The following is a 15,844-nucleotide window of genomic DNA, read 5'->3' as shown; positions in this document are numbered from 1 at the left end:
TCTGCGCGCCCCGTGATTTGTAATCAGTTTTTTTACAAATCACGTTAATATTCCCGATATCTTCTTGTCATCCCAAAAGTCAAGGCACAAAAACAAAATCCCTTGACTTTTGGGGTAGCGCGACTCCGTTGCTTTTGTTTTCTTTCTCCATATCATTACTAGATTGTCCCGTCGCTGGGAAATTCGGATCATTTCCTCCCAGTGGAAAGCTAGCAGCAACAGAGTCGCGATACCCCAAAGTCAAGGGAGATCTATGGGATTTTTCTTCCTTTTCTTTATTGTCCCATCGCTGGGAAATTTGGGTCGCTTCCTTCGAGTGAAAAGCTAGAAACAACAGGGTCGCGCTACTCGAAAGTCAGTGAATCTATTAGATTTTTTTTCTCCATTTCTTTATTGTCCCATCACATTCCACAACTTGGACACATACCAAAACTTGGACACATGACGATATTACCACGTCTTTGACACATACCACAACTTGGGCACATACCACAACTTGGACACATACCATATCTTGGACACATACCACAACTTGGACACAGACCACATCTTATACGCATACCACAACTTGGACACATACCATAACTTGGACACATTACCATAGCTTGGACACATACCACAACTTGGACACATACCACTACTTAAACACATACCACAATTTGGACACATTCCACATCTTGGACACATACCACATTTTGGACACTTACCACAACTTGGACACATACCACAACTTGGAACTTGGACACATACCACATATTGGACACATACCATAACTTGGACACATTACCACATCTTGGACACATACCACAACTTGGACACATACCACATCTTGGACACATACCACATCTTGGACACATTCCACATCTTGGACACATACCACAACTTGGACACATACCACAACTTGAACACATACCACATCTTGAACACATTCCACATCTTGGACATATACCACAACATTGCACATATTGGACACATACCACAACTTGGACACATACCACAACTTGGACACATTCCACAACTTGGAAATGTTCACAACTTGGACCACAAGCGCGACTCTGTTGCTGCTAACTTTTCACTGGGATCCGAATTCGCAAGCGATGAAGGAAAATAACGAAATGGAAAAAGAAAGAAAAACAAATCTAATGGATCCCTTGACTTTGGGGTAGCGGGACTCTGTTGCTGCTAGCTTTCCACTGGGAGGAAGCGATCCGAATTTCCCAGCGATGGGACAATAGGCTGAATAGAGAATTTTTGGCTCACGTAAGTGTAGCCTATGCGATGCTAACTTTTGTCTGTCTGTGCGTGCGTGCGTGCGTGCGTGCGTGCGTGCGTATGTATGTATGTATGTCTGTGGTAGAAACTTTAACATTTGAAGACGTCACAACATTTGAAGACGTCACATTATGACGTAAGAGGGTTAGACGTCACGCGAAGGAATTACTGAAAGTCTCGGTCATTGTTATTTTGCCGAGCGGGCCGAGACTAGTTTTTTCTTCGAAATCGGCCATTCAGATCTAGATCTAGTGTCTCGCTTTCTTGCACAGTGTCACCTATGCCGCTTACTGTGTGTGTGTGTGTGTGTATGTGTGACGAAGTGATTGAGTTTGTGTTACTGTTTGTCGATTTCTTACGTGAGCCTTGAAGGCTTCGCCTCTTGTTTTAATTTTTTTTACAAATCGCGGATTGAGGTTCGACGTAATTTGTACAATATTTTTACATTTTTACAAACCACGGGTTAACAGCTCAGTTGGAGGTTTAATTGGTGCCAGTGTGTAGGCATACAGGCTGGGGGAGTGGCTTAGGAGCGAGCAGATAGCTGTGTCGTTATCAGCGTCTGTTACTGGAGATCGTTCTTACAGCGGCGTCCGAGTTGAGACGGAAGTGTCCCACCTATTTTGGTTGATAATCGGGGATTAATGTAGAATTGTATCCTCTTAGTCAGGTTTGAGGCACAAAGTGTACGAGGAAAAAACATTCTCTCTCAAGGGTGGAAGTAAAATGTCTGCCAGACTCAACAAATAGATTAGGCAGCCCATGATCACTGTTGTGATTGAAGTTCTATCGGATTTGTTGTTGGCTATGTTGTTGAAGACGTATAATTATGTTCTCCAATTTAAGTTGATGTTGTTGTTGTCGTCGTCGTAAATGAAATCAAGGTTGTAACGTGTCAAATCAATCGTGTTCCACCTACAGTTTATCATTGTAAAGCTGTTGTTGTTGACATTGTAGTTGTTCTTGGTTTTCGAGTTGTTGTCAGTGTTATTGTCGTCGTTGTAGTTGTTACCCAGTCGGATAGAAACAAATAACAAGAAGAGCAAACGCTCGATCGAGTCACTTTCGCAGTTCTGAATATTATATGAGGCATCAGATGGACAGGAAGAAATTGCTATTCACAACACAATGAGTCACGTTCACATAAAATTTGAGCCCGGTCACTTTTATAGTTTCCGAGAAAAGCCCAACGTTAAGTTGTGTGTTGCCGAACAGAAAAGGCTAGTTATCTCCCTTGTTTTTCTGATAACGTTCGTAAAAGGCTGCAGATGTAAATACTTTGATGTAAAGAATAATCCTACAAAGTTTCAATCACATCCGATGAACTTTGTCAAAGATATAAAATGTCTAATTTTTCCTTTGACGCTGACCTGTGACCTTGAAAAAGGTCAAAGGTCAACGAAACCATCGTTAAAGTGTAGAGGTCATTGGAGGTCACGACTAAACAAAATATGAGCCCGATCGCTTTGATAGTTTCCGAGAAAAGTCCAACGTTAAGGTGGTGTCTACGGCCGGCCGGCCGGACGGCCGGCCGGACAGACTAACACTGACCGATTACATAGAGTCACTTTTTCTCAAGTGACTCAAAAACTCAAGCCTGAATCTTTTATTTGCAACTCCGAACATTCGGCAGCAGCACACTCTCTCGGCATGATGTAGGGAGCACGCGCGCATCCACAGCTGCAGCAAAGACGCACACCGAGCGTTGCTACTTTCGCTTCTGTTTCCCCATTGTGACGTCACAGCCAAGGGCTTGCCGCCGCGGGGAATTTGAAGTCTCGCGTAGCAGACGAATTTGGTCGCTTTTTGAGCATGCATTTTGTGTAAAACTAGACTGATGCAACACAAAACCTGAGATTTACTGATCGGTTTTTGCATCTGTAGATGCTTACCTATATCATTAAATCAACTCCAACTGCTTTATCTGACCTTAAAAAGAGCCTGTTATGGTCCTTTAATTTTAATCCTAATTTTCATATTTTTAATTTTCAGAGCTTGTTTGTGATCCAAATATAACACATGTATATGTTTTTGGAATCAGATAGTGACGAAGAATAAGATAAAATTGTTTTTGAATCGTTTAAAATAAAAACAATTAATGACAAGTTTCCGATTTTTAATGACCAAATTCATTAATTATTTTTTAAGCCACCAAGCTGAAATGCAATACGAAAGTCCGGCCTTCGTCAAAGATTGCTTTGCCAAAATTTCAATCAATTTGATTGAAAAATGAGGGTGTGACAGTGCCGCCTCAACTTTTACAAAAAGCCGGATATGACGTCATCAAAGACATTTATTGAAGAAAAAAAACGTCCGGGGATATCATTCCCAGGAACTCTCATGTCAAATTTCATAAAGATCGGTCCAGTAGTTTACTCTGAATCGCTCTACACACACACACACAGACACACACACACACACACACAGACACACACACACACACACACACACATACACCACGACCCTCGTCTCGATTCCCCCTCTATGTTAAAACATTTAGTCAAAACTTGACTGAATGTAAAAAGGACAGTCATTCCTCGTTTTCCTCGTGCATATCAAGCCGAGTATGAGCGACTGACCTAAATCATTCACTGAAGCAAACGAACACTGACAGACCCTTCGAAGTTGCAATACAGCTTGGGGACAAGCAAAGGCACAAGACACCGGTTTGAAGAAATAACAAGTCGCGTAAGGCGAAATTACTACATTTAGTCAAGCTGTGGAACTCACAGAATGAAACTGAACGCACTGCATTTTTTCACAATGACCGTAGTCCGCCGCTCGTGCAAAACGCAGTGAAACTGACGAGCCTGTTCAGCGCCGTAATGGTTTCGCTGTGCTGCATAGCACGCTTTTCTGTACCTCTCTTCGTTTTAACTTTCTGAGCGTGTTTTTAATCCAAACATATCATATCTATATGTTTTTGGAATCAGGAACCGACAAGGAATAAGATGAAATTGTTTTTAAATGGATATCGGAAATTTAATTTTGATCATAATTTTTATATGTTTTATTTTCAGAGCTTGTTTTTAATCCGAATGTAACATATTTTTATGTTTTTGGAAATTAGGAAATGATGAAGAATAAGATGAACGTAAATTTGGATCGTTTTATATAAAAAAAAATTAATTACAATTTTCAGATTTTTAATGACCAAAGTCATTAATTAATTTTTCAGCCACCAAACTGAAATGTAATACCGAAGTCCGGCCTTCGTCGAAGATTGCTTGGCCAAAATTTCAATCAATTTGATTGAAAAATGAGGGTGTGACAGTGCCGCCTCAACTTTTACAAAAAGCCGGATATGATGTCATCAAAGACATCTATCATTGAGTGTGTGTGTGTGTGTGTTAATGCATCCTTGTAACAAAAAGTTCAGCGCGGTTCAGTTCAGCTCGCTGAATTAGATTTCCTCGCGGCGAGAATTGCCTAAGAAACGCTACTTCCTCGCCACACTCGCCAAATCTAGCGTCTAAGAAACAGAGGACTGGCTGAACTAGTGCAGTACACAACGAGGGAGTTTTGGCGTCAACTAAGGTGACTCGAGTCGAACCGGAGGTCGCAAAAACTCGGTCCGGTACGACTGGAGTGACGTCACCGGTTAACCAACTTTCAACCTTGCCTCCTGCGTAGGGTCTCTCCAGTTCCAAGATGGCTGCCAAGGCGAGGTGAGAAACTTCTGCAAATATTTTTTGACAAAGTTACGGATTGTGAGAAGACATTTGTTGTAAATCACTTAGCCTTTCAAAAATTAAGGATACTGGGTTGGATACTGTCTTGGTTTTAATGCATTTTATTTTAGCAGTGATGTTTATTTTGGGAAGAAATGAGGTCAACAGGAGTTTGGGTGCGATTTCGGCTCAAATGTACTTTAGCGCCCTGAACTTTTACCCGGCTGTTTTGCGCTCGATTTTCACGCTCACTTCTTCATTGACGTTCGAATCGATGGTTCGATGTTTTGGCATTACATTCACATCAACAATAAAACAGTACTGCTTGTTCATCATCGTCGTCCATCAACTCTCCACAACAGTAAATCCGTAACGCGCTTGTCGCCATCTTGTTGCAAGGGACGCGACTGGACACAACCCAACAGCGTTTCCGCGAAGAACAAAACCAGACATGCGCAGTGACCCTACCGTAGCTCAACCCAGTTCCTCGCCAAAACTCGCTCAACATTGAAAGGACGAAGGCCCAGCGAGCCTGCCTGCTTCTGTGAATTAGGTCAGCACGTGTTTTGCGTGGAATTGTGTAACATCATCTCAGTCAAGTAGGCAGTCTCTAGTTATACACTTTTGAACAGATCGACATGATATGGTCTTTTTCCAATAATACAAAAAGTCGCTATTTAGCGGATACAGGAGACTATACGGAATGCACTGATGTCACCTTTGTGATTCAAATATCGACTTTTAAGAAATCGACAAAATCGGCTAAATTTGAGTGAACATTTCACAAACAAATTTTTAAGGTACCAAAGCAAAAACGCGCGCCAAGCCGAGCAATTTACGAGTTTGTGAAATGTCCTGTGATTGGCTTTTAAAATGTATTTCATTCGTATTCAACCAATCCTGCGAACTATCTGTGCTTGCGCGATTACCTCTGTCGAAACACACACACACACACACACACACACACACACACACACACACACACACACACTAACCGGATACACTGGCAAATTCTCATATCATCATATGGCACAATAGGCAAAACTTTGCAACGTTTCCATACAAGAAGAACGTCAAATCAATTATCTACCCTGAACAGGTTGATTTGTTTAGCTAGCTTGCGTATTTTGTGTGCTATGCTATTCCTACTGATGCAGGTGTCGATCGCAAGAGCGGTCAAAAACGAGAATTTTTGCGTCATTTTTTAGGGGTGTCATAACAAAAAGCTCTGTACTTTAGCAATGACTTGGTGGATTGCTTTGAAACTTTCAGAATAATGTACCAACATACTAGAGATACTTCGAGCAACATTGGATCGTTACAGATATTTTCTCATATGTGACGCAATGTTTTGGAAAATGTTGTTAAATTCGTCATAGGATTGTCCACTTATGTCAAAAAAATGCACGACTTTGCATGTCTACAGATAAATGATTCATGCAGATACTGTCGAAGTTTCATTTGTGTGTAACCACTGGCATAAATTTGCTAGTCATGCAAACACATAAGGAAAATATGGAACGTTCACGCTGTTTCGCTCTGACTGCTGTCATCGCTGCGTGCCTCTCAAAACATGCTGCGGTCACGCTTGGCTGGGCATCGCTGTGGCACCAGAATCATCCCTTAAATATGAAGCGTGTTTACAAGCCTAGCAAATTTGTGTTAGTGCATATACGCACATAAAACTTTCGCAGACATGCGAAGTCATGAATTTTTTGGACACAACTGAACTATGACGAGTTTAACAACGTTTTCCAAAACATTGCATAACATCTTAACACATGACTGTAACGATCCAAAATTTCGCTCGAAGTATTTGCAGTATGTTGATAAATTATTCTGAAAGTTTCAAACCAATCTACCAAGTCATTGCTAAAGTGAAGCGCTTTTTTGTCATGATACCCCTAAAAAAAAATGACGCAAAAAGTCCCGTTTTTGACCGCTCTTGCGATCGACAACCGCATTAGAAGGAATAGCATAGCACACGAAATACGCAAGCTAGCTAAACAAATCAACCTGTTCAGGGTAGTTATAATTGATTTGACTTTCTTCTCGTATGTAAAAGTTGCAAAGGTTTGCCTATTGTGATTTTTTGTCGATTTTTTATTGGGCCCTTCTGTTTTTGTCTGGTCGATTTTGAAGGTACCGTTATTTGAGCGGCGGTCACGTGATCCCTGTAAAAGATATCTTTAATCCAAAAATTGATCCTGATAATCAAGTGAACGGCCTTAACTGGCATGTAAAGTTTTAATGAAATTACACGGGAATTAATGCTTTAATTTGGGTGCGAAATTTGTTGCAATAATTTGTTGGCCAAGTTTATGTCAGAATATGGTACAACCCAAACTCTTAATTATTTCATTTTAATGTTTGATGTACTTTTTCCCAAGTTAATAAGATATTACATGCAAAGTTTGAAGCGAATTTTGCCGTCAGATATTCAACTCGTTTAACTGCTTTATTGTTCTGAATTATGATAAATCCAAGTAAATTTGGACAAGCACAGCTAAGCGGAACAGTCCTGACTCTGATTTGCATTTCAATGCCTTTTCTCTCAGTCTTGACAATGTCTTTATGTGTCCATGCCTCGACTGTGCAATGGAAAAACGGTTACATACGTTGTAGCTCCATATAAGGAAAACCAGCAAGTTTCTTTTTAACTTTTTTCACTTATAGTTTTATCACACCCTATTCTTTTGCAAATCTAGTTTTCAACGATTTTCTTTGAACTTTCATTTTGTGTCTATGTTACGTGTTCGGACCATGACTGAGAATGACCCATATCTAATATCAAAACATATCAAACGGATTTTTATGAACATTGATTTACACTTTTTTTTTTAGAGCATTTGCTTGTGTCGTGTTTCCCGATTTTTGATAGGGCTATTTGAGGACGCCATATTTGCCCGTTTGCAAAAGTTAAGGCCACACTGTCAAGTCGCTATTTTTTCATCAACGTTCTTGAAATTTGTGTCATACAACCTTTGACCTGGTCCGGACTATGGGATCGCAGGTACATCCTCGATGGATGCCCTGCATGTGCCCAAAAAACTAAATCTGTCAAAATAAAATACAAAAGCGACGGCCTGCCAAAGAGACCCGTCTTCAACCAGAAAGAGTGCCTTAAAAGGTCCCATCAGTCACATGGGGTCTTTGCAGATGCTTCGTCTGTCTCTTGTTCAAATGCACTGACTCTTCAGCCGCTTTGTGCTTTTGTAGTAGAGCCTTTCGCGATCCTTTTGTCCAGATTTTACGTGCTGTAGTTCATTAGACTTTGCTGTCTACTTGCCATGGAAACGCCTTACCGATCCGGAGACCCACTACGTCCTAACTGTCACTTCGCTAGATTGTTGCGATCTCCTTCTGATGTGGTTACATTCCCAACTTCATTCTGATTTCCCGGCTGAGGTACACCTGATGCAGTCTCCGCTGTCGCTTGATCTGCAGGTTTTGATTCAGCTGCACCCACTTCTTGTTCGCCGGTTCTTATATTTGTAACTGCGGCTGGACTGGGCTTTTGGTTTTCTGAAGTCTGTGCTTCCTCATCGATATTTTCCAAAGGATTCTCATCGATGGTTTGGGGATCACTGTGGCGCGAAAGGTAGAGCCTGCCGTCCATCAATGTGCCCTGGCTCACATCGACCGACGAATCAAACGTGGTTGCGTAGGACTTGACGGAGCTGGTGCTGGCCTCCATTGTCCCGTAGCTCGCGGCCCTGGGCATGTCTGCCACATGCGATGTGGAGCTCATCTCTGCCAGCAGCTTCTTGGATTTGGAGTGGTCCAGAGTGACGTCATACTGCAGCATCTGGTTGGCGGGCCCGTCCACGGGTTCGTGATGTTGGGCGTCCACACAACCCCTGCCATGCTGCCTGCGGAGCGGACCCTTCTTGTTCAACTGCACACACACACACACACACACACACACACACACACACACACACACACACACACACACACACACACACACACACACCTGCAGGTAATCGTCGAAAAGTTTTCATTGACTTGAGACTATTTAGCTGCCACCAGTTTGCCGGACCTTACAGCAGATAAAGTTGAAGTAGAAGTTAATGAACTAGACGTATTCAACCGCCATTAATTGCAATCGATACGCGGTTATAACAAATTATAAGCTTTTCCTAAATGCTGATGTTACTAAAAAAAAAAGTAGAATAGGTCATTCTGGAACATCGTTCACTGGAAGTATTCGATAATTATGCAACCTTTTGATTAATTCGATCTTCAACCCAAAAGCTTCGGAATGAAGAAAACGGAATAAAATACAAGAAGGTAGAATACAAAAATAAAGAAAAAGTTGATAGATTAAAACAAAAATGTAAAAAAATTTTTTGCTTGCTGGTAGGTGGTATAACCAACGTTTTTTTTCAAATTCTTCATACAATGATATTTTTTAATCTGCATTCTAAAACAATGTTTTTGAAGTTGAAATTCATTCAAATTAAGAGAAATTATGGCCGCTATGTATTTTTGTCGATTTTTAAAAAAACACAGGTAGTGCACCACGAAAACAGTGTTCGCTCAAAACAGGGGACACGCCTATTGCTAGAAAAATACGTACACTTCATGAAAGAAAGTTAATAAGAAAGTTCACACAATGATTCGTGATCAGGAACACTGTTTTGTGCACCACATTTCTTACAAAGTGTTGAGTTTTCTCGATTAATAATGTTGAAAATTGTTGCAAGTCTTTGAAATAGACTATAATTCGTGAAAAAGACGTTACACTCATTCAATAAGTAGCGACCACTTGGTTTTCAAAAAAAAGACGAAAACCACTTTCTGGCTTTTTCGCAGAAATTTGGTGTTTTTGTTTAGCTTATTAAATTGGGTGCCCAGGAGAAAATATCTTTAGTTTTCATTAGATCTTCACTGCAAGATGACCAACTGAAACACCGTAGTTAACAAATGACGCAATAATACCCATGTGACTTGGAATAATAGGCCGTGAAAAGTAGGATATGCGCCGAAATGGCTGCGATCTGCTGACCGATGTGAAGGCGTGATGTATTGTGTAAAAAAATTCCATCTCACACGGCATAAATAAATCCCTGCGCCTTGAATATGTGCGCGATATAAATTGCATAATTTTTTTTTTTTTTAAATCCCTGCGCTTAGAACTGTACCCACGGAATACGCGCGATATAAGCCTCATATTGATTAACGTAACTAACTATCATGTAACACTTACACATTAACATGCTTCCATTTGAAACTTCGAGGTCTTCATCGGGGATTGACGCCCGACCAAAGGTAATTGAAGCCCGACGGAGCGAAGCGCCGAGAAGTTTCAAATGGAAGCGTGTTAATGTTATTGTAATTCAATCTGACGACGATCTCTTTCCTGCTTTCATGCGATGGTAAACAGACAGAATTGGTTCTGTTCTGTTCACACACTACTTTCAGTCCACCTACCTGCAAGGGTCAAGTCCCAAGAAATATGTCTCTGTATTCCTATCGTATCACTCTCCTCCTGTTTTGTTTTCTTTCACATACATTTTCCCATCTTTTTTGACGGGTTTCTGGACAGCAAACTCAAAACAAATTCTTTTCGTCACAAAAGCGATCTTTGGAATTGACTGACGTAGTCCGAAAGAATTCATGCATCAACTTACGTCACGTATTCGACGTCATCACTTCGCATACCTTATGGTCTCGGTATTTCGTTGGTACTTCATATTTCCTACTTGTAAAATGACCCTCAAAGCTAACCGAGACTAGTTGAGGTTGTATCAATGCGCCTCGCCAGCAGGTTGTTAATGGATTTTTTAGCGAGTGGCTATCGACAATTAGTCACCTGTAATTTTTAATGAGTTGGGGCATTCTGACCAATCACAGGATCTGTTTCATTAAAACGCAAACTTGATTGTTACAATATCATATAACACTTTTAATACACAAAATCTCCTCGGACTAGATCAACGAAATTTTACTAGCTTGTAAAACAATCACTAAGCCTTCCAACTGTGGTAATGATGTGTTTCTACGTAGCAAGCTTGAGCAAATACGACGGTTTAAGTGACTGGATCTAAAAACGCGCGTGGTTGAACTCTTCAGTGGCGTTTTTGAAACCTGCGAATGGTGTGTTTACAAATTACACCAGCGGCACCCTTGAATCTATACGTACAGAAAATCCAAATACATGGAACGCAAGCTCAAAGGCTTGACTGTTGGTCATGTGAGCGAACACCATATCACAAGATGGAACATAAATGGTTTCGAATGTGCCAGAAAAAGCCGGTAACGGAGATGACGGTTATGGAAACCCCAAGTCTATTTTCTCTCTTTGTTGCCTCTTGGCTAGACTCAGACGCACTTCAGCTGTAAACAAAGACCAGTTCAAAAACAAAAATCGTTTGAAGGTTGTTTTGAGCGTATTCGTGTGTAAAAAAATCCTTCAAAGTGGGATGAACATATATTCCTAAAAATTGTTACCGCACTTGCGCCTATTTCCCCGGACATTTACTTTTAGTCATGGCGAAGACTCACAGGGACTTCCTCGTGCACAAAAATGACTGCAGCAACAGCACTGACAATCGTGTCATTTAAAATGATAGTGCTTAGAAAGAGCTTGCTTATATTTTTAAAATAAATTCAAATTTTTAAAAAGTACGCCCGGACAGTATACGAGATGACGTTTTTGGTAGTACAATACCTCTCAGAAATTATGAGTTGTTCTTCAGTACTGGTGACAGAAAGGGGGAAAAGTGGTCAAAATCCAAATCTCTAGTTTTGTTTTTGAAATATTGCTTTTCATAATGCAGACATACTGTAGTATCTGTTGTACATAAGAAAAAATCACTGGTTCACATGGTTCCTACATAATCTAACTTTTAAAGCTGGTTCTTGTGTGTCTGTGTGTATGTTTGTATGATGACGATAGGACCCGAAACGGCTGCACGGACTGAGACAGGAATTGCAGAGAATGTTCTTTGCCACTCGAGTCGTGTCATAGGGTACTTTTGGAATAGCACATTTGAAAGGATTCTTTAAAAAAAACGGCGGAAAACATTATATACCCTGTGAGCTATCGAGGATCCTCCCCGTCTGGGCTGTCCAAACATGGTCTTGTTAAAAGACGTTTTCAAATGCGGTTAACGGGGAGATACACTCGAAGCACTGACATTTAGCGAAGTTATGTTGCCAAATCATCAAAGATCAACATTTCACTACACAGTCAAAATAGATGTGACTTTCACACGACCGAAGACTACTTACTAGCAGACTAGCAGACGACAAGATCTAAATATTTAGATCAGTGAGAGCAATCCATTGAAGAACAGTTACTCCGCTTATTCGTCTTCAGTTAAGCTTATTTCCCCTGCCATAAGTTTCCTTGCAGATCTGCAGTCGCGTAGTGAAATGAACTAGTGTCATCGGAAGATTCTTCTCAGTCAATGATCAAAGCACAGTAAGTTCTATGCTGACAAAAGTCACTTTCGGACAACACGACGATTGACTTAATTTATGAGCCCAAAGGTAACAATATCGACAAGAATGTACGCATTTGACATTAAATGAAACATTCATAGACAGTTTCCAACTCACCAGATCTGCCAAAGAGCCGTCATTCGTGAAAAAAAACGATGATTTTAATCAGACAGGTATCGGAAACAAGTCTTGGTCACCTGCGTTATTCCTTCCGAGGCGACGTGACGGCGCCACATTTGTTTGTTTATGGCTGTTTATCGCGAAACAACACAGTTGAAATTTGTGTGTAAAATACCACAAATGTGTGGTGAATCAGTTCGTCATCTGCGTTTCGATGGTAATTCAGTCAGATTGGAGTTACTTTGAATCGAAGGCGAGGGTAACCTGCGTTATTTGTGTGACGGCGTGAACAAATTTGATTGCAATATTTTATACAGAAAGTAAATTTCAATGATTCTGGCTCAGACTTGTAGATCTGTTATGCAGTGTTTTGGTAGTGTATCTGCTTTTCTGCTATGAAGCTCATTTGGAGTGATACGCTGATCGAAGTGGGGTACCCTATGTGGGACATCAGCCGTATGCAGATTACGCCTCAGAACACTCTCGCATTTCACAAAGACAACAATAATTTGCAACATTTCAAGAACTGCATCAGTTTTATTAGATACTATTTCAACAAAAACAGCACAACACAGAACGGGAGGTAAGTCTTCAAAGACGCACCAAGTGTGCGTTCCCATTTTTGGACGCCATTTTTGCTAGCATTTTCACAGTAAATCTTAATATTTCCATATCTATTGAATGATTTTGGTATTTTCTTTGATTGTGCCGATTCTCCTATCTCTCTGGCATGTACTGGGTGCTTTGTGACCAGTTTCTCCCCTAGACTGTATTGAAAAAATGCGTCCGTGTGAGCTGACCCCCACTTGTGACCAGTAGCAAAGAACAACTCAACTAGAAGTTACAAGGAATTGACAAACCATATCAGAGGTAATAAAAGTTTAACCTTGACATCTTTTTACATTTAGTCAAGTTTTGACTAAATGTTTTAACGTAGAGGGGGGAATCGAGACGAGGGTGTGGTGTATGTGTGTGTGTGTGTGTGTGTGTGTGTGTGTGTGTGTGTGTGTGTGTGTGTCTGTCTGTCTGTCTGTCTGTCCGGCTGTGCGTGTGTGTGTGTGTAGAGCAATTCAGACTAAACTACTGGACCAATCTTTATGAAATTTTACATGAGAGTTCCTGGGAATGATATCCCCGGACGTTTTATTTTTTATTGTTTCGATAAATGTCTTTGATGACGTCATATCCGGCTTTTTGTAAAAGTTGAGGCGGCACTGTCACACCCTCATTTTTCAATCAAATTGATTGAAATTTTGGCCAAGCAATCTTCGACGAAGGCCGGACTTCGGTATTGCATTTCAGCTTGGTGGCTTAAAAATTAATTAATGACTTTGGTCATTAAAAATCTGAAAATTGTAAAAAAACAATTAAAAATTATAAAACGATCCAAATTTACGTTCATCTTATTTTTCATCATTTTCTGATTCCAATAACATATAAATATGTTATATTTGGATTAAAAACAAGCTCTGAAAATTAAAAATATAAAAATTATGATCAAAATTAAATTTTCGAAATCAATTTAAAAACACTTTCATCTTATTCCTTGTCGGTTCCTGATTCCAAAAACATATAGATAAGATATGTTTGGATTAAAAACACGCTCAGAAAGTTAAAACGAAGAGAGGTACAGAAAAGCGTGCTATCCTTCTCAGCGCCACTCGTGTCGCCGTCGCGTCACTATATGGAAACATAGCTTTATGCTACAGAAACAGGCAAGCAGATAAGCATTAAGAAGGCAACACGCCAGTAAATACAGCACCCTATACTCACGTGACATGTAAAATTAACTTCAGACTGACTGTTTTCTCGCCAATTTCAAGCGGTACAATTATCTTGAGGGAGAAAATCATGGCAAGATCTTGCAATTGAAGCAGATTTGTGATGTAATTCGATCGATTTTACCCCAAATTCGATTTATTCGAAAACGCACCGAGCGGTTACGTCCCTTGAATATGAACAGAAATATTTTGCGTTGAAGCTAATTTCAAAGTCAAAATACCATTTATCATCACAAACTAGAATAGGGGGAGGGGGGGGGGATATGGTCCAAAGTTCGATCAGCAGCACGGTGCGTTTTCGAATAAATCGAATTTGGGGGATAGTCACATACATGTCACGTGAGTATAGGGTGCTGTATTTACTGGCGTGTCAGACAAACAAGTACACACACACGGTCAAACCGACCACTCTCAGTCCCAAGCATATCCCGACCTAAACAAATTGGCACAGTCTAATGCGTACGTGACAGTAAGGTGAGGGGCCAAACGTACCAGGTGTTTGTTCCACACGAGGAGGGTTAGGGCAGCGATGACGAAGGCTACGGCCCCTCCTCCCAGCACCGCGGCCGCCACGTGGTGCTCGGTGGGTCTAGGCAGGACATACTTTCCCGACATGCACAACATGTCGCACTGGCCGTTTGTAGACGCACAGGCACACTCGTTGCTGTTGATTGGGCTGACGCATCTGCATTTCTTCTTGCAACCTTCGCCATAGAAGTCCGTAGGACAGAACCCGTGGCTGGCCGTGAACAGCAGGTGAGTGGCGAGCATGAGCAGCAACCAGCTCGCCACCCCACGCTCTGCCATCATCACGTCTACAGAGCAGATCAGTCACATATGGCCAGTAAAAGTAGTCCTCCAATTTGCCGACTTGACAGTTAGCTTGGCCAACTGCTCAGAGTATTCAGGTGCAAGTAGTGGGGCTCTGTATCTTCATTATTAAGCTTACTAGAATGCTTGCCACATGTCGTTGTCAGACCTTGTCGGCAGATCAGTACAGTAAGTTAAAAAAAATACTTCTTGCGCTCATGAGCATTCGTTTATTTACCAACCGTGTCGCAGCGCATCAACCTCAGCAGGGCTTGATGTTGCCAAGAAGTGATTTTCTTCCCATAAGATTATTTGCTTCAAAAATAATTCCATCAGGATGTTTACGGGACCAGACTAGAATGATTGTAAAGTATTTTACGTCATTTGGCGCAACGTTACGTCATTTTGTAATCTTTTGGAGTCGTACTAGTCTTGGTCACTAAGATCAAAAACTATTTCGGTCCGGGCTCGCCGAGACCTAATATTTTCAACACAAAGAGGAACTGAGTCCCTGAGGCGTGTGTGTGTGTGTGTGTGTGTGTAAGACGTTGTTTTGATTAAGGATCCATAATACATGTACAGGTACAGACAACGCAGCTTACCTCGATCACAGGCGGAAGGTATCGTTCACTGGACCACTACTTTCATAGAAAGACTACAAGGTATGTCACACAGCTTCGAGTCGTCTATGTTCTTGGAGTCGCTTCCTGCGGACAATTTTTTTGTTCAAGACGTTTG

General features: G+C 41.0%; 1 protein-coding gene across 1 annotated transcript; it reads right to left on the bottom strand.

The window, feature by feature from the left end:
- Positions 1-6,909: 6,909 nt before the first annotated feature.
- LOC138946045 (uncharacterized) lies at positions 6,910-15,448 on the bottom strand. Its single transcript, XM_070317568.1, has 2 exons — positions 14,789-15,448; positions 6,910-8,841 (listed from the first exon to the last, which is right to left on the bottom strand). The coding sequence occupies exons 1-2, from the start codon at positions 15,104-15,106 to the stop codon at positions 8,278-8,280; spliced, it is 882 nt and encodes a 293-aa protein (XP_070173669.1). The 5' UTR covers positions 15,107-15,448; the 3' UTR covers positions 6,910-8,277.
- Between the last annotated feature and the right edge of the window lie 396 nt (positions 15,449-15,844).

The sequence above is a fragment of the Littorina saxatilis genome, linkage group LG13 (genome assembly GCF_037325665.1).
Source record: "Littorina saxatilis isolate snail1 linkage group LG13, US_GU_Lsax_2.0, whole genome shotgun sequence".
Taxonomy (NCBI): Eukaryota; Metazoa; Mollusca; class Gastropoda; order Littorinimorpha; family Littorinidae; genus Littorina; species Littorina saxatilis.
This window is presented reverse-complemented; position numbering and strand designations above follow the sequence as displayed.

Coding starts and splice junctions, on each gene's coding strand:
- LOC138946045 (XM_070317568.1), bottom strand. CDS start 15,106: ATGATGGCAGAGCGTGGGGTGGCGAGCTGGTTGCTGCTCATGCTCGCC. Junction 8,842..14,788: donor TCGTGTGGAACAAACACCTG/GTACGTTTGGCC, acceptor GTGTGTGTGCAG/TTGAACAAGAAGGGTCCGCT.